Source organism: Salminus brasiliensis, chromosome 5 (genome assembly GCF_030463535.1).
Source record: "Salminus brasiliensis chromosome 5, fSalBra1.hap2, whole genome shotgun sequence".
Taxonomy (NCBI): domain Eukaryota; kingdom Metazoa; phylum Chordata; class Actinopteri; order Characiformes; family Bryconidae; genus Salminus; species Salminus brasiliensis.
In genome coordinates, this window is record NC_132882.1 from 30,378,828 (window position 1) to 30,406,344 (window position 27,517).

Genomic DNA, 27,517 nt, shown 5'->3' on the forward strand with positions numbered 1-27,517 from the left:
CTATACTCCACACTGCGACATGTTTGCATAATAAACTCGACATGTCTACACAATAAACCCACAATAAGCCCAAGGAGGTAAGCGAGTTTGTCCATAGTGGAAGGATTTGAGATTATGTCCCATATATGTGTCCCAGTCACACACACACACACACACACACACAACCACAGCCATACGTATTTACTGTCAGCATGACAGACTAGAACTAGGCCGTGGTGGTTGTGTGGCGTGGCTCATTTCTTCCATTAAGTGGGTTTAGGATGCAGGGATAGACCGGCCAACTAGATCAGATGCTTCTGTTCATTCACACGAACGAATGTCCACCAAAGGTCAAACCACTTCCAGTGTCCTGCACGTCTTGCACCTCTTTGGCCAAAGGGGACATGGTCACATGGTTCTCGCTCTCTCTCTGTCTCTCTCTCTTTGTGTGTGTGTGTGTGTGTGTGTGTGTGTGTGTGTGTGTAGGTGAAGGGTTTATTACAACACATTCCACCATATGTAGTATGGCTACATTCTTCCAGACGGCAACCCCAGTATTGTGGAATGCACAATGCATTAGTCAACCAAAACAAATGTATACACACACACACACACACACTTCCATTCATACATTTGCATAATTTAAGTAACAGTAATACTGTTATTATTATTATTATTATTATTATTATTGATTCATTAACTGTCATCAGATTAAGAAGATTGAAAAACGCCACGAAAATTAAAGAGTAATATCATCATTATTATTATTGTTATTTTATTAATATTTTTATTGCCTATTAATTTATTTTTAATAAAAAAAAAATCTCAACGACAGAGATTAAAAATGCAGCCAAATATTTCCCACCCGTATTCCGAATAAAAGCCCTGCCTCCTGCTCCAGAAATGGCCTCAACTTCAAAGAGTCGGCTCTATTGACGGAAGTTGTAACCAATCCTTCCACAGAACTCGCTGCCCTCCTATCCAATAAGAGTGCAGGAGGCGGGACTTTTCGGAAACCAGGTGGGTTAAAAAAAATCTCCGTGCGTTCACGTCAACGTCAATGTTCGAAGCTCAACTGGGGGCCAATTAAAATCCAGAATCCAGCTGTGATTGACAGCACCAGCGTTGGCTTAGCAACGGAGCGGCTCGAATAGCAGCGGACTCATAATTCGTTTAGTGACAAACTTCGATAAGCTAGCCAGCTCATGAAGAAGGAGACGGGTAATACAGGCATTTCTCTACAACGGACGCGACCAGGAGCGTTAAACTACTTTTCCTCCACTCGCGGGAAGAGTTTTGGATGTTCGTCGTCGTTTTCTCCTCGCTCTCTGAGATTGTTTTCCACCAGCGTAATTCTGTTGGATTATCAGTCCCAGTGCGTCTGTGGTCCGGCGTGACATGAGTGAAACGACCGTGGGAAGTAGCTACAGTAAAAAATGACACTGTAACTCTCCTCACATTTGCCAGACGTTTCCTGAAGATGAAGATGGAGTTTCTACGGTAGACATTGTGACCTGCGCTGATGGAGACTGGCGTGGACCGAGCTTGGCCAAACTGAAAGAACAGCCGGACTGATGGACGAGCCTTCGTGCTGAGAACTGAGAAGAGAAAATGCGTCTCTGCCTGGTAAAGGTGGGTAGATTATCCCACAGGAGGACGTCCTATTGCCTCCAGCATCTCTTAGTATCAAAGCTAGAGTCTGTCAGGTGCTGTGCTTCTCCTTTTGTCAACTATCTAATAAAAGCTGGAGCTCCAGAGATGTGAGATGTGGGGGTTCACAGCAAAGCTCTCTGAAGCCCAGGTGCTGAAGCAGCACAACTGAATGCAATGAGGGAATCAGGGACTAAATGTGAGGGGAAACTAGAATAGCAATAATGGAAAGAGATGATGTAAAAAAAAAAGAAAAGAATAGTTCACAGAAATTAATAATGTGGAATACTTCTGAAAGTGGTGCTGAATCCACTAATCTAATGCCCTGTCTAGCTTTTAGGCTAAATTGGGTTAAAGGGATCCATGCATGGCATTGTAAGCCAACATAGTTTTGCAAGGAACATGTATTTTTGCAGATTTTCTACTAATCTACCATCATCAGCATTATATATTTATATATATATAAATTACACCCACACGTAGGTGGTTTGGGATAGTAAATAAAATGGCCAGATTTGTGTAGATTGCAAGCTCTGGTGTCCATCATCACCACCACTGTAAACGGTTCACTCTATATAACACAGGGATGCACCGATCCGATACTAGAATCAGATATCGGTCCCCATACTAACAAAATGAGCTGGATCAGGGAATCGGATCATTAGGCCGATCCACAGGGCCGATCCATTCGCTGAACCCGATTCCCGCACCGCTGATATTCTAGATCTCATACCTCAGGATCGGAGTAACCTACAGACATCACACACATGTCATAGCCAGCGTCAAGCCTGACGTCGACCTGTCATCAACTACCAGTGAGTAATCCAGCTCGGAAAAACAGCTAAAATCCACACACATGGCCTTCAGCAGCCTGCTCTACTGCGAACAGCTGGTCTGTCATATACGGAGAACCCAGAAGGAAGGACAGACTTCGAATTTCAGCCAGTCCTGATGCCTTAAGTCTGTCCCACATGGTGAAGTATTTGGTTTATTCAACAATGGTGTCGGATTCGTGTCGGGTATAAGGTTTATGTATCCGTAACGGTATCGGATCGGTGCATCCCTGATATAACACACTCTAAAGGACTGAATTCTGTAGAACCTATCCTGTTAACTCCAGCAATGGACAATGTCACCTCCTCGTTTGAAACATACTAGCTCCAGGAGATTTGGTGAAATCCCATGACTAAGTTTCAAAATAATAGGATTTATAATAAATTCCACTGAGCAATCCCTGTTGGATCAGTGTTGAGACATGAGCTCATTTTAACACTGATTTCTTTTTGCTGTTTGCTGTTCATTTTCATGCCACATCTGCCCAAAAAGTGCCATCTGCAGAAGTATGTAATATACAAAAACAACATTGATCATCCTGACCAATCTTAGACTTAGACATGCTGTTGGTTTTTGATGAATCAGGACATCCACATGATCAAGCTAATAGTGATCCAAATAATGTAGGAAAGCTTCATCCAGGACTAGACAGCAATCTACAAGGACATTCTGCACTGAGGCCAAACTATAGCTCAGGACTAATCCCATCCCTCTCCAGGAGACTGATCATAGAAGTTCATATCTCATGCGGGAGTATGATTGCGCCATCATTCAAATATGGCATTTTATCCCATATTACATCTATCACAACTATCCAGAGTGACTTACAAGGTTACGCCAGTGTAGTTTTAGGAGTCTTGCCCCAGTTTCCCACATGGTGTGGTAGCTCCGTGGCAGGTACTGGCATTATCCATTGCGTCACACCAACCACAATTAAGCAACCCTAATAGAAACCTGCAAAAGTTCAAGTTCATGTTACAGCAGTTACAACACCATGAACAAACCTGAGTGTGATGCTTAGGGATGCACCATCGTAGGAACTGTGGACTGATGTCGATATCCGCTATTCCCCATGAATTGCACGAATCTGACCATGCACATGATGGGGGGGGGGGGTGAACTCAGGGAGGGGACTTCTGCTTTGAGGTAGGAAGCCAGTGCCCTCTCTGATAAGTGGAGCCAGGAAGGATAGAAGACAGGGTCAAAAAGGAGAAGACGAGATGATGGTGGAGGGTTGCAAATAAGGTAGAGATGGAGTTTATAGGACAGACTGAATTAGGTAGGAGGGGCATGTCACAGGACAGTGTGTTCACTTCACTACAGCCTGCTGAATCTGATTCATTATTAACTTGGCTGGGTCTAATACAGATAAGTTGCAGATAATTCAGTTGTGAATCAGTGAATTACAGGCAATAAGTGACACAACATGACAGCAGAGACTTTTTACACCATCAATTCATGAATTTGAAGCGTGTGTAGCATTCCCAATGCACACCAGTGTGATGAATTAGGTACTTCTATTAAACCTGTCATTACTTGTGTAGACGTAGGACAATTAGTCAACTGATATAGATCATGGTGAAGTGTTGACTGTGGCTCTCGTCCAGTTTAGCTTGCAGTGCAGAGAACCTGAATTAGGATTAAAAAGAAAAATGGATAACGTTGCAGGAAGTTTTCTTTCCTTTAAAAGTTTTGTGACTGCCTTTCGGATTAGGAAGGATTAGGAGCCCGTTTTAGAACCAGGCTTTAGCATGTGGGCCTCACTAATCTGAGATTAGCTAGATGGGAATAATGGGGTTTTGCAGACACTCAGTTAATGGCCAAATCCTTGGGATGAGACCGCCACGTCGGAATCACAAAACCCATCATGCAACATCAATGTTTTATTTTGGCCTGAGGCACTGGTAATGTTGTGCAGAAAGCACCGTTTAGGGATCTGGACTCCACCGGAAAAACACTGATGTGAGGGTGGGCAGTGTGGTAAAAACATAACATCATGGTACTTGAAGAAATGTTCGCAGTCTGCAGTAAATAAAAATACGATCTGATCTAGGGTCACGTTAGCAGAGATCAGGTTTGTGTGTTGTTACAGCTCTGAAAAAATTCAGATCTCAATCACTTTAAGGCTAAAATTGCACTTGTACCACATCAGACTGGCAGTTTATTTAGAGTTTTACACCTCAGTGACCTCATTACCAGCCAATCAGAATCAACATGAATGATGCATATTAATGAGCTCATGCAAGGACCACTGACCAAATTCATTGAAACTCTCTCTCTCTCTCTATATATATATATATATATATATATATATATTTACATTACAAAGACGGTCGGGTACATGTGCATCCTTTACCGTTCAAGGTTCAGGGTGTTGCCTTAGCCTCCAAATTCCCCAGATCTTAATCCATTTGAGCATTTGTTGGATGAGCTGAAACAACAAGTCCCATACAAGGCAGATCCATCAGCTGACATCTGCTAGCCAGAAACCACAGGATGCTTTTCCTGCTTTCAGTGACGATTTTGTATCTCTCAGCTTGTCCAAAAATGCATGTAAGCGTGTCCTTCTACAGGGGTGGCTCAAGGTGAGAATTGCGCTTCCCACCCGTAGGGAGAGCCCAGCAGCATGAAAGTACCAATTCTAGCGTAATGTGGCTTTAAAGCAACATTATGTAGCATTCAACCTAAACATAGCAGCTTCAAAATTACTGTGATGCTCCACTGACCTGTAATAGGGAACACGGTTTCTCCAAAACTTCTTCCGTCCTCTATTTGTATCTTCAGGTTTATTAATAGTTCATTCATAATTCCTCTGTTTATAGCCTTTCTTTTTGTTGCTGGTCATCCTCTTGCTTTTTTGCCGTCAACTGTTTAAAACACTTTTTTTCCCAGTGAACCTGTTCTTCTAATAATGTGTCCAAAATAAGAGCGCTTCAGTTTGGTTACCTGAGCTTCCAGTGAGAGATATATAAACAAGGATACTGCAGAATATATATATATTTGTTAGCTGTGCATCTATTACGATGAATAACAATTTTCCAAATGAAAGAGTTATTTACAGTATCAGAACTAAAAAGACTAAGACATTTGTATCCTGTGCTTGGGAAACGAGTGTTATTAAAGTATTGTAGTGTGAGACTTTATTGAGATAACTGGGGTCTTTATCTCAGGAGACACATTTGAGCAGCAGGAGCAGAGGAGCTGAAGTCTCCTTTGGTTTTCTATCTGATCTCATTGTTGTCTTGGAGAAACTACAGAGATTAAGGAGATTATGTTTTTTTTTTGTCCTCTGGGTGCTTCTTTCACTTTCATCTCTCAGCTTGTCCAGAAATGCGTGTATAAAACGAATTACACTTCCCGACTGTAGGGAGTACCAATTGTAGCATTATCCTGCATTAAAGGTAAAGGTTTGGGACAATATAAACATAGTCAAGACAGTCTGGAACATGTTGTCTTGAATTCTGCATTTTCTATAAATTCAGTGCTTTTAGGTCAAAACAGGACTGGTTATATCATTGTTATTTGAGCCAGGTTGTGCTGTGCCAAGTTTCTAGTGAACAGCAGAACAACTGAATGCTGCTCTCTCTGATAGACAGCAATAGTCAGTACCTGAGCCTCCAGATTGTTGTTGATGTGTTTGTCTTTTTCATTCCGATCCTCAGGTACTGCCTATCTTGTGTTTGTTGGTCATGAGGGTGTCCGCTGATCTCACCTGTGATGCAATTCTCATGCTGGCTACCGGAAACCGCACAAGTATGTTACAAGTATGTGTGTGTGTGTGTGTGTGGGTGTGGGTGTGGGTGTTCTTCGTTCCAAATTTCTTTATTATTGTATGAAGCTAGGTCCTCGCGCACCACACAGTTGTCCATACTGTCTTGACTAATTTACTGTAGATGATTGTGGTTGCACCAAAACCCTTGAGACCTGTCAGTCATTGTCAGTTAAATTTAGATCTCCTGCTGGAGGGGGCCAAACAGTCTGGAGCTGGGTGGGATACGCTCACTCAGTACGAACAAGCTTGTTGCAGGAAATGCAGCTATTGTCTGATAGTCCTGACTTCAATAACTTACTCATATTCATATTCATATTCAAAAGCACCGTTGCTGTTTAAACGAGGCAGGCAGAAGACGTGAAAATAGACGGGGTGTTGGCGGGGTGTAAGACAGCTATGAGCATCGCAACACGCCTTGTGCACGGTGTAAGATTGGGCCTCTGGCTGTGAATTCACTGTTTTTGTGATACCCCAGCAACTAACACATTAACACAGAGTGCAGAGGTTTATGCACCCCTTACAGATTACAGATTTCAACATTCTTTTTAATCAAGAGGAGGTAAACATTGCCTCTGTATTTCTATTTAACTACATTTTTTAATTTAAGCAAATCATAATGCATAGTTACTCTGCATATCATAACATGACAACTTTTTTTTATACCAATTATAGCCTTTTTCAGCTATCGGTTTCTACGGTGCAGCCTGTTATTAAGAAGTAGCTCAGGGGAGCTGTAGAGGTAAAATCCCCCCCCCACACACACACACACTGTGCAGAAGCGCTACAAACATAATCATCATGTCTTAAGAAACCTTTCGTGAAACCTCACCACAAAACACAGCATTCAAAGTATGCTGCAGAACATCTAGAGATAGAATCAACAACTACATTTCATGTAAAGAACACCTTGACCACTGTGAAGCATGGGTGTGGATCCACCATACTTTAGGGTTCTGTTGCTGCCAGTAGCACTGGCAATATTGTATTGCTGGTAGGAAAAATGGATTCCACCAAAATAACAGCAAATCCTGAACGCAAATTTCAATCCATCTTTCAACAATCAAAGGCTGATGCTGAAAAGAGGCTGGATTCAAGCACGGGGTAACGAACCAAAAAATATGCCTGAACTACCTGAACAGACACAAACTGAAGCCTTAGAAAGTGTGTGGATAGAGCTTAAAAAAGCTATGTGTTCAAAAATGACCAAATAATATCTCCAACTGCAAGCTGCAAATTAATTTGCCATAGGGGGTGTTTCTAAGTAAGTCCTTGCTCTGTAAGCAGTTATGACATAACTTCATTTTGCGAGGTGACCCACGCCCCAAACTCCTCCCATTCAGCCGTGTATAACCCTCAGTCTCACTCCATCACCACATTGAAGAACTTTGCACCCTCTGCCTCCCCGTCTCCTACACTTTTCACACCTCCAGCAGGGGGGCTTCGGCTTCACGCATCCACCTAGAAGCAGCACCGAGTTTGCCTCCCCGTTTCAGTCTTTAAAGGAGGAGGGACGTACCTAAAAACTGTGCATAGAGATTTGCAAGATATGAATGTTGTATTTTATGATTTAATAGCTGCAAAGGCTGTATTACAACTGAATATCCTCTTATTCAGCCTATTGCAATTTAGCTTTGCTTACAAATCTTGGCATCGTAAATAGTGCTACCACCCCAACTGCTCAAGGCTCAATACAAGGCAGTCAATCAGAACGGTGGTCATTTATGTCTTAAAGGCACACAGTAGCAAAAACAAGCTGTTTAATTCTAAATTATGGATGAAGAGAGCTCACAAAATGGCCCTTGATAAAAGAATTAGTTTCATGAGTTCTATAAATGAGGTAGAATATTAATATATACAAAATCAAAGGTGTCAAAAGTATTCACATTCATTACTCAGGTAGAATACCTGTAGTTACTAGGGATTAAAAAGATTTCTGTAGAAGTTGAAGTATCAACTTAAGCTTTTTACTCCAGTAAAAGTGTAAAAGTACTGGTTTCAAAACTACTTAAAGTATAAGAGTATTAATGTAAGGAAAACAAATGCCAAAAGCTTAGGCCGCGCCACAGGGGATTAAAGTGCACTACCCCACCTCCCCAAAAACACATTTCTAAAAGCCATAATGACTATAATGTTCTATTAAAATGTTCATGTTGGAACATTTTGGGATGTACTTGGCTGCCTGTTTCAGCTGCATATCTGCCCATTAAAAATGAAAGCATTTTAGTAATATCAAGTATATTAAATGAGCATCTGTGTGCACTACTAGGCATTAAGATGTGTTTCATGGAGCAGAAAATATGATGAGTAGTTGCCTATAAGTATTGTAATGATGCAAAAAGTCAAACTTCAGAGGCATGTGATCAATAATCTTTATTGAACTGTAAATGTGGAGCTTAGTCGGGACGTTTCACTCCAGTTCTCTTGACTCTCTGCCACAGACATCTTCATACTAGGCTACATACGTCTGCTGTGTGCTTGCTGGAGTGTGACGATGGATCGCTTACAAACCAATAGAGCGTCAGAATGGTGTATGTTTATACTTCCCATCCAACCACAATCGAATTCATACTTTCAGTTTATCTGGATAGGTTTTTATTTATTTATTTATTTTTGGACGATGACAAGCCGGAATGAAAACAAACCAAAATAAAATAGGAAAAACGAAGCTATTTTTAAAATGTAAGGAGTAGAAAGTACAGATAATTGCCTGAAAATGTAAGGAGTAGAAGTAAAAAGTCTGTACTGAAAAATAATTACTGCAGTAAAGTATAGATAACCAAAATTTCTTTGAATTTGTGCTTCGTTATTTGACACCTCGGTACAAAATAGATCTTAGATCAGGCATTATATCACAGTTGTTGCTTTTTAACAATTGTTTTCTGTCTTGCTTGCATCCATTCTGCCATTATCTCTCTCTCTCTCTCTCTGTGTGTTTGCAGTGTACTCTGTGGACCTATCTAATCAGTCAGACAGCAATAGCTCAGGTGAGTGTCATGGTCAAATTTTATAGCTGTTCTCTCTGCCCATCTGTTTCCTTTCATGATAGTGTATACATAATCCCTTAATGCTTGTGTACTTGACTTGTCTGAGCGTGTGCGTGTATCAGGTGTATTTTGTAGAACATCCATCGACGGCATTGGTACATGCTGGCCTCGCAGTATGGCGGGGGAAACGGTGTCACGTCCCTGTCCTGAGCTCCTCTATGGAGTGCGATACAACACAACCAGTAAGCAACTGATTTTGCTCTTTAATGCTGAGGCAGAAAGGTTTTAATAAAGTACTCCAGTTCCAGACTTTTACTGTGGCCACTGTGGACATGCACATGCTTCAACCACTCTGGGGGAAATGAGAAGAGAACAAAGCTAAACTCAAACAAAGCATTAAGGTGAAAAAAAACGTGCGGTCCACCCTGACACCAATATTTCATATTAATACTTTATTATTAGTGACTTTAATGTTGACTCTGTTTTGATGTCTCAGTCACTGTGGTATTTTTTACCATGACCTTTAACATGACAACATGACCTGCTATTGAACCTTTCCGCTGGCCCTCTGACATTTCCCCCCTAGCTTTTCATGTGTTTTAGACACACCACACACACACACACACACACACAGAAACAGAAACAAACACCAGACTGAGAGCCATCCCACAATCATCTGGCATTTGTCTCTCTCCCTCTATTTATATCTTTCTTTGTTTCTTTACCTCTCGTTGTCTCTGAATTCAGAGCCCGCCTGACATGTCTAATGCCTCCCAGTGAAAAATCGCCCCCGAAAACCCCTCCACCTCGTTCCCATCTGGCTGCATTACTGCTTATTATTGCCCCATCTTCAAGTACTGACAGCTGACTGTTATTGATTGCATCCAGCCAGACTCACGCTTTACTTTGTTGAATCTGTATTTGGCTAATCTAGAGATGCTCAAATCGAACAAATCGCTGTGTGGTGAAATTTCATTGGTTGTCAATAGAGTTAAGTGAAGTCAGGTTTATTTGTATAACGCTGTTAACAACAGTAGCTTTACAGAGATAAGCCCCAAGTGTGCAAGCCAGGAAGAAAAGGGGGAGGAAGAAATTTTGAGTAGAACTCAAAAGGAGGCTCAAAAGAGAAAAGCATCCTCCTCTAGTTGACTATAACACAACAAATGAGATGAAGAAATAACGAATGGATACAGTCATGAAATAAAGAAATAAAGAAATAGAATTGAGCTCAGATTTAACTAATTAACATTATGTCAAAAGTTCATGATGAAGGGCCCCAAATGGTCCAGCAGAATAGGGCACTGTCACTGTGACCAGAGGATTGGCCTTACTCTCTCCAGGGCGGGTAGATGGCACATTCTCCCCACATCACTCCAGTGTAGTGCTGGCTGGCACTGGAGTCTGCTGGACGATGCATCAGAGCTGGGTACACTGTGCTTTCCTCCAAGTGCGTTGGTTGCTCAGTGATGTTGCATAGACAGCAGTTTGGAAAAAGAGGTGCTAGCTTGCATGTGTGGTTTGTGAGGGGTGTGAGGGGTGTGCCGGCCTTCACCCTCCCACTGTCGGCGTTAAAAAAAGGAATAATGATGAATGAACCAATATAAAGTGCTCCAAAGGGTTTTTTTCCTCACCTGTAAAGTTCTGATCTTGGAGACATGATAGCATGACATGCTTGACAGCAACAATCTGTAAAGAACTCTGTATAAATAGTTTCTATTAGCAGTAAAAGCTTCAGTAAGTGTTTATTAGAAGCTATTAGATTGTATTAGAACCAGTGATAGGGTTGGGTTTAGGCTTTAGGATTGAGTTTAAAGTAAGAACTCTTAGGATTTAGAAATGTTTAGAAGTTTAGATATTAATATAAATAATATTATAAAGACGGTAGGCATTTGGGGTGTAACAATACATTAAAATAGTGTGATATTGCAATGCAGAAATGAGACAATATGCATTTTGCATTGTGAAGAACAAGCATCTATCTATCTATCTATCTATCTATCTATATATATATATATATATATATATATATATTTATATATTTATATATAGAAAATATATATAGAAAAAAAAAAATATATATATATATATATATTTTTTTTTCCACTAAACAATCAGCACCAATTAACAGAAGTTTAATGCTCCAACATGTCCATTTATTGCTCCCTCCTCCCAGTGTTCATCTCATTATTAGATTATACAACATTACATCATATACATAATTTTTCTCTTTTTAGAATTTTGGTATTGAATAGTGAACCCAGTATTGTGAATCGAATCAAGCCATGAGCTCAGTTTAGAGCATTATATATATATATATTCTGTACAGTGGAACAGCAAAGTAAAATGTCCCCCAGGTTCTGGCTTTCTAATTTCCAGCATTGAATCAAATAAGGAAAAAATGATCAAGGACAACGTGTCTTATTCTTAGTGCAATTAGATCAGCATTCAGTACATTGTTGGCCTAAATGTCATGTGAACATGAGTAGGAGTGCATATGTGTGCATGTGTATGTTTGTGTGTGTGTGTGTGTGTGTGTGAGTGTGTGTATACGTATGTGTTTGTGGATGATGGGGTACAGAAGTATTTACCACCTCTTTATTTAGCTTTACAATCCATCAGTCTCACAGTCTCTCATCATTCACATACCTACACACACACACACACACAGGTACACAGCAAATATTAAAATCAGGAACAGAATAGAGTTGCTATCTTTCACACCCTCACTCACACACTTAAAAACCACTCATCACAAACCCAAATCTACTCAGTGACTGGTCATGGCCCCTTTTCAAGTTGTGTGTCCACTCCAAATGGCACAGTTCAGCGCAAGCTCCTTTCTAACGTTCTCTTACAGCCCTGATCAAAACTGAACTGTGAAAAGTTTCATTGTGTATTTCTAGCCCAAACTGCAAACATTATTTCAGTTGAACGATTTGTTATTGCATCGTTGTACTTAGCATAGCTTAATGGCCTACTGAGAGTTTTAATGAGGGTTAAGTGCTAAATTTAGTCTGGGTTGTATTGATGCTCATTGTGACACTGCCAACAGCCGGCCTCACAAATAGGGCACTAACTTTGTTGGTGTCCGGATAAAACTGAACTAGGAAGAGATCCAGTTCCTGCTCTTAGAATCACATAATCACTTGCTGGGAAGTACAATAAACAAACACCCAATCCAGGTAATGAGTGCACATTTGTTTATTTATTTATTTTTATACATTTATTTTACCCGTTTTCTCCCAATTTAGATCACCAATTACCCAACCTGTACGTACACCCCCCCAATCACACGTAACAGTGAGGGTGAGACCAACACTCCGACACTTGCAATGTCACCAGACAACCAAAGCGGCTTATACCCGACTCTGACCCACCAGCTAGCAGACGCCAGTGACGGCCAGCGCTGCACTAGAGTAATGTGGGGGGATAGCGGCATCTACCCACCCTAGAGAAAGCAAGGCCAATATGGCCAAGTTCATATATTAGGTTTTTTTTCTTTTTTATGAACGTAATTATACTTTGCTACTATACTTAAGCATTGAATTGGGAGATTTATACTTTATTGAAGTTAATGCAACAGGGTTAGGCCACGCGAGCTGATTGGTTGAGAAGCTTTCTAACAGTTTTCACAAACACTGTCTTTCTTCAGTTTCTTGGTCCGGAGAATTACCTGCAGGCTATTCAGTGAGTGAGTGGATTCCGTTGCTGTGACATAGCAACAAGCTGCTGGTTAATGGACTATAATTTGGCGGACGGAAATGCTAACATGCTAACATTAACTGCTGGGTTCACACATTCACCCTTGTGTTCTTATGTTTTAACCATTTACACTGAATACTTGTATTTTACTGTATTTAAATAGCTTTTAAATAGACCTTCAGTATACGAGACAAACACACAACATGTGCATTAAAATGCTTATTAAAAAGGAGCTTTTAATAAGCTTTAATAAGCTGAGATAAGAACTTTATTGATCCTTAAGGAAATTGCAGTGTCACTGTAGGAACTGTAGACATTGCACACGGGAACAGACAAAGATTATTAGAATATTATTTTAATGTAATTCTAGTATCTCAGGGCCGGTTCATCTTTGTGGAAGGTGTGGTTTCTGTGCCGTCATAATAGTAGCTTTCAGCTTTTTAGCTCTGCAGGGCCAGTATTTCATTCTCTGGCATTCTGCCATTTAGCCCAATTTTAATTTTGCATACACAAACACACAAATGCACACACACTTCTTTATAATCGAATTAGCCTGTAACACATTTATTCACAATAGGCCGACCAAAATGTACAAAACCTAGAGAGAACCAATGAAAACATTGTCCCTTCACAAAGTCGGTCTAATTTATGTCTTTCATTCGATTTGGCCTTTGCTCGTCCAGCCAGTTAGGAACAATTAAGCCAATTGCACACAAAGGCAGCCAAACACTTACGGAGGATGGGGAATGGCTGACCCACTACAGTGCCCCTGGCACAAGTTCCGTTTGGGGTTACGTGCAGCATTGCTTTGCCACAGGTAGAAAGGTGGAGTGCAGAACAGAGTGTCTCATTCTCTGGACGTTCTCCAGGACAGCTAGCGTCTCTGCCAGGCCGGAGCCTGTCAATCAAAGCGGGATCTGCTCAGAATAGTACCGCTCTGGCAGGCAAACGTCTGCTTTAGCATCTGGAATCCTGACTGCTGGATTACAAAACTGGTACAATAACTACAGCAAAGCTGCACGCTGCGTAAAAAAAGGCTTTGTTGTCGCTCATTAAAACAGCAAGTTGATGAAGCCTCTCAGGTAGAAAATATGTACATCAGAGGGAACAGTAACATAATACTTTAGGACTACCTTTAAATAAATAAAGGGGTTTTGCATGTAAGTGCATAATGACAGTCTCTTGGGGAGCTCATCATTTCTTTAGTAATCGGACGCTATAGCTCTGGGCTGTTTTGCAGTATGTCTTTGTGAGCTGGAATCGCTCTGAGCTGCCAGTTTATAAGAAATACGTACCTACCTATTTTTTTAAGTACCTACCGTATTTCTGCTGTTTATAGGTGCTCATTTGTGGGTATTAGCATTTGAACTGTTACAAATGTGACATCTCTTATGGTAATTTTTAGTAACATTTTCAGAGCCTGTGAGAACTCTCAGAGAACTGTGAACGTGATTTGTGGTTTGAGAATGAATACCAGCAGCAGCCCAGGGAAGCCATGTACATGCATAAATTAGGAAAGGGAAAATACCATCACACCATCGGCACAGTGTACTGATGAAGGCATTCCCACATCCCCTTTCCGTACTTCTTCCCTCCTTGAAATCCTTGCCATTAAGAGCATTCCAGCTCTCTAAAGAGGTGTATAAAGTTTCTACCAGCAAAAACCTTGGGCAGGTTCTGGTGCTACAAACATTAAAAAGGCCTCCTAGTTAAACATTTTTTGCATCCCAGGGCTACAGTGCAGAGTGGCTGAAAGTGGAGTAGAGCTGCCACAAGACAAAGGCCGTTACTCAGATGAGACCCAAACTTGAATCATGCTGTGAAAAATGCTAAAGAACCACAAAAACAGGGTAAAAACAAGGTAAACAAGAGAACCTTCTTCAGCTTCAGTGTGATCTGAGAAAGTTCATCAACCGGCAAGACAGTGATCTGATCTGATGAGTCTAAAGCTTTCAGGTAATCTGACATTCTTCTAACATCCCCTTGGTTTTTGTTTTTGTTTAGATAAAATCTTCAGAAAGTGCCTGGCCAACGGGACCTGGGCCTCCAAAGGCAACTATTCTCAGTGCAAAGCTATTCTCAATGTACAGGTAAATACATTATTACACAGACATGTACTACACATGTACTAAAAAATATCCACAGACACAAAGCACTGGGATTTCAGAGGGATAATGCATTACATGTTCCCTGGCCACCTCTGTAGTTTTGCTTACCTGTATTTATGGGGTCCGACATCTAAAGGTTTTTCCAATCAAAAGAGTTTTAAGGGGTTTTTGAGGACTGTAATGTTCAAAATCTTTACTTCAGTAATGAGTTTTCATTGTGCATGTGTTTATGTGTATGTGTTACAGAGGAAGAGCAAGCTGCATTATCGGATAGCTGTGATCATGAACTACATGGGTCACTGTTTGTCTCTGTTCACTCTTCTCATTGCCTTCACACTCTTCTTACGACTCCGGTAAGCTCAATGAGGCAACTAAAGATCTAACTAAAGATATCATTAGTATTTATTACCTTAACAATGTCAGAAAGCTCCGTTCAGAAATGTAGCATATGGGTTGTAACATTGCATGGTCTGTTCCTCACATTTGCATTTCTAGGTCAGCAAGGTTTCATACCCACACAATAACTCGTTTGGTACCAGGATGAGAGATTATTTATTTTTTTATTATCTTTTTGTTAGCAAATGTTTCCCTGCTGTTTTCTGGTCTAGAAACCTCCATCTGGCTCCCAGGGTGGTTTTGAACAGTTAAACTAGGCCACTCTACTCTCCAGCATCACCCAGTACTGAAAACAACAATAACAAGTCATACTCAAACCCCCTACTGCTACAGTATGCTCACTCAGCAGGGGCGTGTTTGTGTATGTGTGTGTGCGTGTGTTAGTCGCCTGTTATTTTTTGTGTCTCCAGGCACAGTGTGTTTCTTATGTCATTAATGTTGAGTAATACTTTATAGCCCCGAACGCTTTTCTTCGTCATAAGTGATTTAATCCTTATTGCTTTTTTAAGAATTCTGCGGGCGTTAAAGCCTGGCTGTTTTTGGGCCCTAATTTAAGAGCAGCTGTCTCAATCTCTCCGAGCAGCAGAAATGATGCGTTTTATAGCTTTTATTGACCTCAGATTCCTATGTTGTATCCGGGACTCTCAAGGGCCCAGGGCAAGCCCTACATTAGTGGCCTTTTCGTGTTTGCCAAGTGAACATTAAGCGTCCTGACAACTGCTGCCATCCTAACCCATGTTTCGCCCAAGCAAAGTTTAATCGGATTAGTAAGAGTGCTGAGAGACTGACACGTGGGACTGACAGAAGCAGAAATTCCGGGGTGAATAAATGAATAAAATCATAGCTTACCAGAAACTCACCCTCCTGTGTGCTGTCAAACAAAGCTAGGTTGCAGGGTTACTGAGGTAAACTGAGGAGCTCTCAATATAAGGTAATGTGGTGGTTAGTTGAACAAAGGTACCATATATTCTGCTGAAGACCACTCTAATTATACTCTAAGCAAAAATGAAGTGCTGAAAGTGTTCTCTGACTCATAGCAACACTGGAACTAATTCCTGTGTAGAACCATTTGTATAGGTTCTTTAAGGAGCCATAGTTTTCCCTTGTGTTTAAAGACCCATTTATCCAGGCAAAGAACAGTTTAGGCATTCATGGTGATTTTATGAAGAACCACTGACTACTAATCCATTTACATGTGTTTTTTGGTTTTTTTTTTCGTTTAGCTGATGCTCTTATCCAGAGCGACTTACAAGGTTACTCATTTTACAGAGGATGGGCCAACATAGTGTTAGGAGTCTTGCCCAAGGACTCTTATTGGTGTAGTGCAGCAGTGTCACCCACTCTGGGTATTGAACCCCAGTCTCCCACATGGTTTAGTAACTCACTGGCAGGTGGCAAGTGGTGTTATCCGCTGCACCAACCAACCACTGTTAATGAACCTTTTAAGCATGTAGAACTATTTTTGCTGTAGCCACATTTCCAGTATTTCATTTTCATTTTGTGAAGCCATCAGCTTTGGGAGGGCGAAGGCTAGCATATTCCTCTAACGCATTTAAAAGGGAACTGCTAGGCTGTCCAATTCTGTTTATGGGGGACAAGGTACATTATCCCAGCCATCCAGAGAGAGCAGGGCCAACTACGTTCTCTGGGACTCCTAACCACAGATGGCTGTGGCAACACTCTGCATCTAACCTGCAGTCTCCTAATGAGAGGGCCAAAGCTTAGATGGCTGCGCCATTCGATAGCCTCTTTGTCCAGTATGTTTCAAATGGTGAAATCATAAACATTGACTGTCTGATTGTCTGTTTTGCCTTTGGTAAATTTATTGTCGCTGCTCTCTTGAAGGAATCTTGGAAACCTGCTATTTGGCTCTCAATGTGGTTTGCTGGCCTTAATTTGTATGTGAAAGTTGAATCTCCTGTATTACGTGCTGAAACACTCTGTTCTTGATATCCAGTGTGTATAGTTTCTTTACACTATAATTATATCTGAATATTTTGCTTGTTTGGTGTCTGCTGTAATGATTTACCTTATTACTTTCTTCACATGTAAATAGCAAGTATACAACTTTAGTTAGTTAAAAATTGCTGTCCGTATTATTTTGCCTTGTTTGTCCTTTTTTATAGAATGATGGGCTCTCCTCTGATTGGTAAATTGTATGTCACTGCGATGGCTTACAGGAGCCATGTATAGTAGCATAGCATAGCTTGATTTTCTGTCTATGAATTCAGATGATGTGTCTCTGTTAGGGATGAACAGTGATATCACAATATTGTCAGCATGAAGCAGTTTGCTTATAAATAACATGAAGCTTATACAGTTGTTAATATTTTACCAATATTTCAGTCCCATATTTGATGATTTCCTGAACTCCAGAACAGCAGAATACGTATGTGATTCTGGGTTACTATGCTAAAATATCTGCATTTCTTTTAGTTTACTGCTTTTTAACAATACAGAAACACATACAGGGAAGTGGAATGTTTATCCAGGTGGATGTAGTCTGCATTTTTTCATTTTCTAAATGTTTATGTATCAGCATCAGCAGAAGACAAAGGTCAAAGGTATTGGTCGTCATTAAATTCAGGTGTTTCAGTCAGTCCCCTGGCTACAGGTGTTAAAAATCAAGTACCTATTCCTGCAGTATGCCTTTACAAACAACACTGAAAGAATATGTGGTTCTAATGAGCTCACTGAATTCCAGTGTGGTGCTGTAATGGGTCATTTGATGGAATTTCTTCCCTTCTAGATGTTCCGCCATCAGCTGTGAGTGGTATTATTGAAAAGTGGAAGTGTCCGACCATACGAAGTTACAGAGCAGGGTCACAGAGCATGGAGGCACATAGTGCATAAAAATCTCCAACTCTCTGCTTACAGCTCTATACCTGCTGTTAGAGCTACAGAGAGTGGCAATTCTATGCTTAAGAATGGGGTGTTATCAAAGCTCCTGTAGTTGTAATGTGTAGCTGTTCCAACACTTCTGTCCGTACAGAAAAATGATGGGATGGATATCAGCATCAGCTCAAAGCACTGATATTGGAGCATATCTGGTTAAGAGAAGTGCAGAGAAAAAGAAAAGGGACGGTTGACTGCACTGTCAGCATGGCAGCAGTGACCCCTAAGTGAGCGAGTGGCCCAGTGACTGAGTTATTCCAAACGCCAAAGGATGGCCTGAGACTGCAGCAATCCTGAGGCGCATCAATAATAAATAAATATGAAATATGAATAAGTTTTGCAGTGACAAGCACCCCCAGGGCACCACATCCAAGGTGATCACCTAATACTGCATGTCAGATTAGCTGTATTTTTAGCACTGTGGCTTGCCCCAACAGCTATTTTTGAAATATGGAAGAAACGTTGTGTGCCTGCGAGTTTCAGGAAGAGCTCAGCATTGCCTTTCTTGTGAGTGTGTTAAAGTGGAGGGGACTCTAAAGTTAGAAGTACTAGATAGCTCCATATTTTAAACCTATCAGCATATTCACCCAGTCAGAATAGCGTTAGCGATGTTTGGACACTTTCAGCATTAACGTTCATCATTCAGCTCTCCAACACACATACTTGTATCTATAAATGAAATGGAAATATCCATCGATCATTTCCCCTCCCTTTCTTTCCCTTCATAGGAGCATTCGCTGTCTAAGGAACATCATCCACTGGAATCTCATTTCTGCCTTCATCTTAAGGAACGCGACATGGTTCATCGTTCAGCTCACCATGAGCCCCACTGTGCATGAGAGCAACGTGGTGAGTTGCTGTGATTTGTAAATTGACCTGAATGAAACTGAGCAGTACTCCTCTACTGAAGTCTCACTTTTAGCTTTCCATTCACATTTAAACACTTCTTTTAACTCAATCGCTTGCTTTATTTACTTAAGCTGAGCAAATTTGCAGGATAAACACATCACTTTATCCAGATGGTTCACATGCGAAAATGGGTCGCACCTGGGGTCTGACCACACCTATTAAATATCCGTATACATGAGGTATGCCGTGTATCTGATGTCGGTACATGGCATTCCTCATCACTGCAGATAATTTGTGCTTAGTATCCATAGTTTTTCATGCAGTACAGTTTTTGCAGACGGCCCCTTTATGTTAACCCTTATTATTATTCTTAAACTCCTCCAGGCCTATTTTCATTTAGTTGTCATTCAAAAAAATCAGGCTTTCCATGGTTTATTTCCTGCAAGCAGAAATAACCTTAACCTCAATCTGTCCAACTTGTATCAGCATCCCATTTTTCAACCTCATATGTTTGCTTTTCTCTCTCTCTCTCTCTCTCGCTCTCTCTCTCTCTCTCTCTCTTTTTGTCTCTGCCTTAATCTTTCCCTCTAAGCCATGGTGCCGTTTGGTGACAACCCTGTATAATTATTTCCACATGGCTAATTTTTTCTGGATGTTCGGGGAGGGCTGCTACCTGCACACAGCCATCGTACTCACATACTCCACCGACAGGCTCAAAAAATGGATGTTCATCTGTATCGGATGGTGTAAGTCACTGCAAATACTTGGGAGACGGTACAGTCCTCTAGCTTGGTTGTAGCTTACAACAGAAAGAGCTGTTTGTGGAAACATTATTGGATGGATAAGACAAGAGAATGATCACAAAGGGGTGGGTGGATTGCATTTCCTCCCCTAATCACTCCTAGTGTGATTGTGGTCAGCACAGGCATCTTTTAGTTGGGGAGCTACGTCATCCTCCCTTTTTTTTTCCATAAAAAGAGGTCTTCACCCTTCTAGTGTTGAGGGCATTGCTAGTGATAGGGGGTTCACATTAACAGGGATTGGGTTATTGGCCTTCCCAATTACAAGTGGAAGAAAATGTGGTCAAATGGATAAGAAGAAATCAATTCTAAAGAAAAACTGTAATTTAAATTACACTGGGCTGCATGATTGATTGGCAGTTCACAAAGTTCACAAAGTAGAATAGGTATGTTATGATACATGTTTCTCTCTTTTCCAGATGTTTGCACTAAAACTATGCATTCACATTTACAAAACACCTTTTCTCAACCTACAGAGCAGCAAACTTTAGAGCTTTAAGTGGTTTCATTTTGGTGAAATGATAAATGATAAAATAGTTTTCAGTTGAGAAGCTGGAGGTGAGATTCAGCTTAGTCCTATGAAATGATTTTCAATATTCCACTGAAGCTGATCAATAACACTGAAAAGTAATTAATTAAAAAAAAGAAAAATAAATGTATCTTAGTAATGTGCTGTTGTGTTTTCAGGTATTCCTTTCCCAATTATTGTAGCCTGGGCCTTCGGAAAGCTTTACTATGACAATGAGAAGTAAGTCTGCATCACAATTTTTGTGTATTTTTTTTTTTTTGTTAACAAATTTGACAGTTAATCAGTTTCTTAATTAGTGCTTTATGTTAATTTCCAAAACACCAATTTCTTTAAGGTTTTATGGAAAAGCCTGAAACTTTTTTAAAATTTTTTTTATTATTTTATATATATTTATACTTTTAGTCCTAAATGTAAGATGTATGATTTCTGATAATGATTTGGCTTAATCCATCTGTGTTCCAAGTGCAGGGTTAATATTCTTTTACAGCTCGAATACAGTTATTTCTGTGATATTAATAGTTGCCTTTAATGGCTTTGTAGAATAAAAAGATTCCATCAGTAATAAAACAGCAATAGAGATGTTCTTAAAGACAGGTCTTGAATTATAGACTGTTTTGCTTCCTTTAGCAACACATGCAAGTAACAAGTGTGGCGTATTGTGTACTTCCATTTTATAGCTTAGGCCATTACCTAAAGCACAGTTTCTCAACCTTGGCTGCGGACAACTACGTCCCTGCTCATTTTTTTGAGTGCTGTTACACTTTTTGAGGTAAACTGGAAGTGCTAAAACAGGAAAACACTACAAAATGCACTTTCCCACTGAAGTCCACACAGCAGAAATATCATCTTTAGGTAGCAACAACTAAGGATCCTAGCTTATTCTTTTTATTAAATACATAGTACACAAATCTTTTTACCAACGGTACAGGACTCCTATGAACAACAATTGAGCCATTCCCTCAGTAGATTACTGAATTCAGTGATATTACTGAAATTATTACTGAACTCCTTCGTATTCTTACCTAGGTGCACCAGAACTGTTATTCTTAATTTGCTGATTATTACAAAAACCATGAGTTATATTATATAATTAAAAATCCTGCTTGTAGCAACTAATAAAAAAAACAAACACAGATATGCTATAAGTGTTAAGATCCTGTTTCATCGCATTAAAGTTCCAACAACAAGAAAAGTTTTATAATTGCATTTTCTTCTTAGACATCGAGTTAATATATTAAATCAACCAGTAGAAAACCAAATAACTGCATTATAGTACCTTAAAATGAATAGTCTGTCTCAACCCATTTTAATTGTATTGTGGCCTTGGTGTCAGCAGTAAAAAAAAAAATAGTTCATAAAATACGGCTTGTTGTTCCCTAAAAGAACAGCTCCTTTGAGAAACAGGAGAAATGAAGAAAAATGAGAAAATGAGAAACAGGGAAATTAAGCCTTATTTATTCAGTTATTTATGGTGGACATAAATAAAATGAGGTGGAAATAATGGAACAGGGGTTTAGGAATTCAGGGCGTAAGCCTGAAATAAAAAAAATACATCAGCTGTGCTTGCGTAACATGCTAACAGTTCAGACAGTCTGGAGGAACTGAGCCACTATCCATAGCTGGGGAAATCACATTAGCTGTGAATTATCAGGGACATGACTTTGGAATAAGAATGTGAAAATATGGTTAATAGAAACATCAGTTTGAGAAGGCAATGAAATCAGAGCAGGAGTTTGAACTGAAGTTAAAATCTGACTAATCTGTATTGCTTAAGGTTTCATCCACTCTGTATTATGTAATATAGCATATTTCCTGAAGCTGGTCATTTCCAGAAAGTCCAGAAAGGTTTCTGGAAATATTTTCTCTTGAAAACTGGTTACCTGTCTACAGTTATACACTGGAAGCTTGCTTTAAATTACCAAAAATGTCTTATTTGTTTCATTCTTTATTTTTATCAGATGTTGGTTTGGGAAGAGAGCAGGTGTGTACACAGACTACATCTACCAGGGACCCATGATCCTGGTGCTTATGGTAGGAAAATAATGATTCGCCACTTTAAACATCTGAATTCATTTAAATTCTAGTCAGACTGAAACGTCTGCATGTGCGCTACATACAATGTGTGCTGCAAGATGTTATAAATGTCCTGCAGATCAATTTCATCTTCCTCTTCAACATTGTGAGGATCCTCATGACCAAACTAAGAGCCTCCACCACCTCAGAAACCATTCAGTACAGGTAGACACCCAAGCACACAATCAGAACAAACATACACAAACATTGCTCTGTATAAATTATGCAATATTTTTATCACAATCCTCAGCACCAATGTTTTAAAAGATAGTAAATGATAAATAGAATACTGTATTCATTTATTTTTTAAAAAATGACTTTTTGTTTAATTCTCATTACAGATTTCATCTTAATTTTGAAATTTTTGCCACTGTATTACTCAGTATTAACTTAGTATTTTGGCAGAATTGTTAGAGTTGTGGGACCCAGTGATATAATTTCATGACATGCAAAATCCCTGGCAGAGCCGCTAGGGATGGGCATTGTTACAGCTAGTATACAGCTAGTATATCATTTGAAACATGGAAAGCTGCGCTTGACTTCCATATTACAGTGATTTCTACATTCATCTGTGACCAAATGGTTTGATTCCAGTTTCCGAACACTGATTCTATAGCTTGCACTGTAGTGTGTCTCTCTTCTATCAATCTTCTGCTCCTTCTTTTTCCATCTGCAACCCTTTAGGAAGGCAGTGAAGGCCACCCTAGTGCTGCTGCCTCTGCTGGGCATTACCTACATGCTGTTCTTTGTAAACCCAGGAGAGGACGAGATCTCCCAAATCGTCTTTATCTACTTCAATTCCTTCCTTCAGTCCTTTCAGGTAGGCCTTCTTTGCCTGCACTAGAAAATGGAGAACTAAGATATTGGCGTTTGTTGACACAGGTAGAAGCTGAGCTGCAACTCAGATAAATGAATTACTTTGGCATTGGTTTGTGATCATTTATTTTTTTTCCCACACTTCCTCAGGGCTTCTTTGTATCTGTGTTCTACTGTTTCCTGAACAGTGAGGTAAATCCAGGCCTCCACATATATACACACACACACACCACAACCACCACATTGGTTATTGTTTTATGGCACTACATTCTTTTGTTTCGCAGCAGTCACTTATTGTAGCCTAGGGTGCTATTAGGACATGTTTACTCTGCTTAAAGAATTATCTGACAGTTTACGTTTAACAAAGTGATGCAAAACACATACAATGATCCAACACATACGAGCTTATCAGCCAAACATGGTGGACGTATGGTCATGGCTTGGGCTTTCATGGTTCTTTTGACTGTGAGAAATACACAGTCATATCACATAACCACCCATGGCTCGGATGATGATACTATAGCGAGATGCCATGGCTTGGACTGTATTAGGTGACAGAAGGTGCTCATTATAGGGGTTAGCTGGTGCACAGTGGTGCGTTGATTAATCTGTACCATTCGCCCAAACTAAACTACTGGAACTAAAGGCGCATGTGGCACCACCACTATGGTCATCAGTCCATTCGAGTACTTTGCCCATCTCTGCTTCAAATGACTGGTGTGCTCGCTTATTTATATGTGCAGCAGACCCTCTCACGTGGCCAGGCCGAGTTCATTTCAAACCAGGGGTGGTCATAATATGCTAAAATTACCGAGTATGTCCAGTGAACTTCATCATGCAGCATGACAATGACCTAAAACACACGTCCCACCACAAAGGACTTCATAAGGGGAAAATATGGAAGTTTATTTTAGACGACAGACTTTAACCCAATTAAGCAGCGTTTCACAGCAGCATACGGTTGTGGTAAAGACCTGGAAACGTACCACAAACGAAGAATGCATCAGTTTGGTGATGTCAGTGAGACATTAGCTTGATGCAGTTATTGCAAGCAAGGAATGAAGTATTTGTACTTCATTACTTGACACCTCTGTATATCCTCAGCTGTCTATAGTACTATTGTGCAACAATAACAAACTGCAACCATCTCCAGCTGACTGTGAGCATAAACTGCACCGTTACTTGGAAGATGGAAGATGGTGTTCGTATGGTGTGCATGTGGGTGATGGGTGTCTGTCTCTGTGTCTATCCAGGTACGCTCGGCAGTACGGAAGCGCTGGCACCGCTGGCAGGATAAACATTCTATTCGCACGCGAGTCGCCAGGGCGATGTCCATCCCCACCTCACCCTCACGCCTGAGCTTCCACAGCATCAAACAGTCCACCTCTGTCTGAGAGACGGAGAACGCGAGGCTGCTGGAGAGGCGGAGAGGGAGAGTCATTCATGCCTGAGAAAGAAATAGAACCGTAAAGCGCCAGCTTTGTTTAAAGTAGCAGCAAATGCCAACAAAGACTGAGGTGGGAACTCTTGCAGCAGGCTTTTCCACAGAGCATACCTCATCAGTTCTGAACGTCCAAACGGAAGTTCCCGAGGACAGAGCTGTTTCAAATGTAACAAGCAAAGACGGTTGGAATGAAGGAGACCAGGCGGCTGGTCGAAAGAGCTGGCCGCTCGTACAATGGACAGTCCTGATGGAGTGTATTCCATTTCATGTCCAGTCAAAGACAGAACTATCCTCCTGTGCAATACTGGAGTTGGAATTCATGGTTTGACATAATTTGAACCAAAATACCAAGAAGGTCTTACTTGGTATTTCTTGAATTTTACTGTATTTTTTGAGTGTATGTGTGTGTATGTGTGTGTGTGTGTGAGCGAGAGAGAGAGATACAGAGAGAGAAAGTGAGAGAGTCCTCCAGGGGCTGCACTTTAAATCAGATTCAGGAGATAAGAGTAGAATAAATTATGACCTGGCCTAAAGAAACCACATGCACTGCTGCTTTAAAGTATGCATCTTGTTTTTCCCTTTTCTCTCCTTCATTTCAACACACAGTAGTTCCTGAGTAGACACTTTTTTCATCAGTGCAGAACAACTGAATCAGTCCTATAGAAATTGCTCTTTTTTAGGCAACAACACAAGTAATATAGCACATTTTATCCACAAAGGCCATTAAAAGGAAATAAAAAACAGCATAAAAGATGTTTACAAAGATCATAAGGTAAATTTCAAAACAGAAAGACAAATAAAGTAAAAGTAATGAATAATAATTAATCTCAGGTTTGAGGTTTGGGGTTTCAGCACACAAAGAGGGGAAGATCTCCTGCTGCATGGTAATTATCATTGGAGAGTTCTATTACCTCATAGTATCTATCAATTCATTCAGAGGGTGCTGCTGGTCAAATGACTGTATATCGCTGCTGTCCAGTGAAAAGCATCATATTGCTCAAGACATTTGTGCTTGAAAGTTTATAGAATTTACTATATTTCTGCCTAAATGTGGCCTAAATCTTACTCAGATTTTCACACTAGTCCTAAAAGTAGGAGGAAAATGGTCCAATCCTACATATCTGTGTGCCAAACGTATGTTTAGTATTTGCAGATTATTTGAAGGTGAACTTAGAGTTAAGTGTTTTCAGTCAATGGAATGACTGAAAGGTGGTTGTTTTATCCAAAGAACAGGGATCTATCAAAGTCTGATCTTCACAACACAGGTTTGTGGAAGTGTATCATGGCACGAACATGGGAGATTTCTGAGGACCTGAGGATGTTGATGCTCATCAGGCTATAAAAGCGTACAGAAGCAACCCTAAGGAATTCTGGAAATCCACCAATCCACAGTCAGACAGGTTGTGTACAAATGGAGCAAATTCAAGACCCTTATTATCCCTTTGAGTGGATCAACCAACAAAGCTCATGCCATGAGCAAAGTGTGTAATAGTCCACGTTGTCACAAAGGAACTCAAGGTACCCTTTTAGCAACTAAAGACTTTTCTTACATTGGCTGATGTTGATGTTCACATGCCCACTGTCAGGAGAACGCTGAACAACAATGGTGTTCATGACAGGATTGCAAGGAAAAAGCTGCTGCTCTCCAACATCTAGAACTGCCTGTCTACAGTTTGCTACAGATCACATGGACAAGAAGGCTGTTGAAACAATGTTTTGTGGATGGATGAGACATGTTATATTTGGAGAAAGGAATACACTACATATATAATATGAATACACTACATTCCAGCATAAAAACGTTATCCCGTCTGTGAAACATGGTGGTGGACGTATCCTGGATCAGATCTATTTTGCTGAATCTGGGCCAGGACAGCTTTCCATCATTGATGGAACAATGAATTCTGAATTATACCAGCAGATTCGAAAGGAAAATGTTGCACAGAGCTTGGGTCATGCAGCAAGACAATGACCCTAAGCATACAAGCCGTTCTACTAAAGAGTGGTTCACAAACTTTCAAGCACCACTGTATATATTTTTATCTATCAATCTATCTGTCTATCTATCTGTCTGTCTGTCTATCTATCCAATTAAGGATTCAAGGAGACTTTATTGTCATTTGCATCACATGTGGTACATGTGGTGTGGAATGAAATTGAGATCTCAAGGTCCCAGTTACACCCAAAGAGCAATAAACTGAATGAATAAAATAATAATAATAATAATAATAACAATCTAGAATATAAGAAGGGTAGACATAAATAGGAAAGTGAGAAAGCAAAGAAATGTTAAAAAAGTAGCAGCAAGCTAATCAGAATATGAAAGGAATGTAGAAGCATGAATTAATAAGAAGTGGTAACATCCATCCATCCATCTATCGATCAGATCCCAGTATTGGAAAGATGGGAAACAGCCAACAACTAATCCATCACAGTTTTACCAGTGGGATTTGTCTGTCGCTTCTTTTCTCTTTGACATCAATTCAAGAGAGGCTTCAATTTTTTGCAAATGTACAGTCCATCTATTAAAAGAAAAACATTTCTACATATGAGCCCAGGATGTATTTGAAAGCCATGCCACATCAAATTAGGTCACTCTTCATAAAGCTCATTCAGTTGGGTAATTTGGTACAGCTGCCCTTCTTTCGGGTTATGCTGGTCCCTGTTCTAACTAAAACCTTGTATT

General features: G+C 40.3%; 1 protein-coding gene across 1 annotated transcript; it reads left to right on the forward strand.

The window, feature by feature from the left end:
- Nucleotides 1-1,239: 1,239 nt before the first annotated feature.
- Nucleotides 1,240-27,517, forward strand: LOC140556338 (corticotropin-releasing factor receptor 1-like). The gene is made up of 14 exons (XM_072680129.1): nt 1,240-1,611; nt 6,126-6,216; nt 9,175-9,219; nt 9,342-9,461; nt 14,926-15,011; nt 15,276-15,382; nt 19,049-19,169; nt 19,762-19,915; nt 20,657-20,717; nt 22,457-22,529; nt 22,651-22,736; nt 23,256-23,391; nt 23,538-23,579; nt 24,641-27,517. Exons 1-14 carry the CDS (start codon nt 1,591-1,593, stop codon nt 24,779-24,781), a joined length of 1,284 nt encoding a protein of 427 aa, XP_072536230.1. The 5' UTR covers nt 1,240-1,590; the 3' UTR covers nt 24,782-27,517.

Excerpts from the sequence above, each read along its gene's own strand:
- LOC140556338 (XM_072680129.1), top strand. The coding sequence starts at position 1,591 with ATGCGTCTCTGCCTGGTAAAG. Across the intron at positions 15,012-15,275 it reads AAGCTATTCTCAATGTACAG|AGGAAGAGCAAGCTGCATTA; the intron begins GTAAATACATTA and ends TATGTGTTACAG. Across the intron at positions 22,737-23,255 it reads TCAGAAACCATTCAGTACAG|GAAGGCAGTGAAGGCCACCC; the intron begins GTAGACACCCAA and ends GCAACCCTTTAG.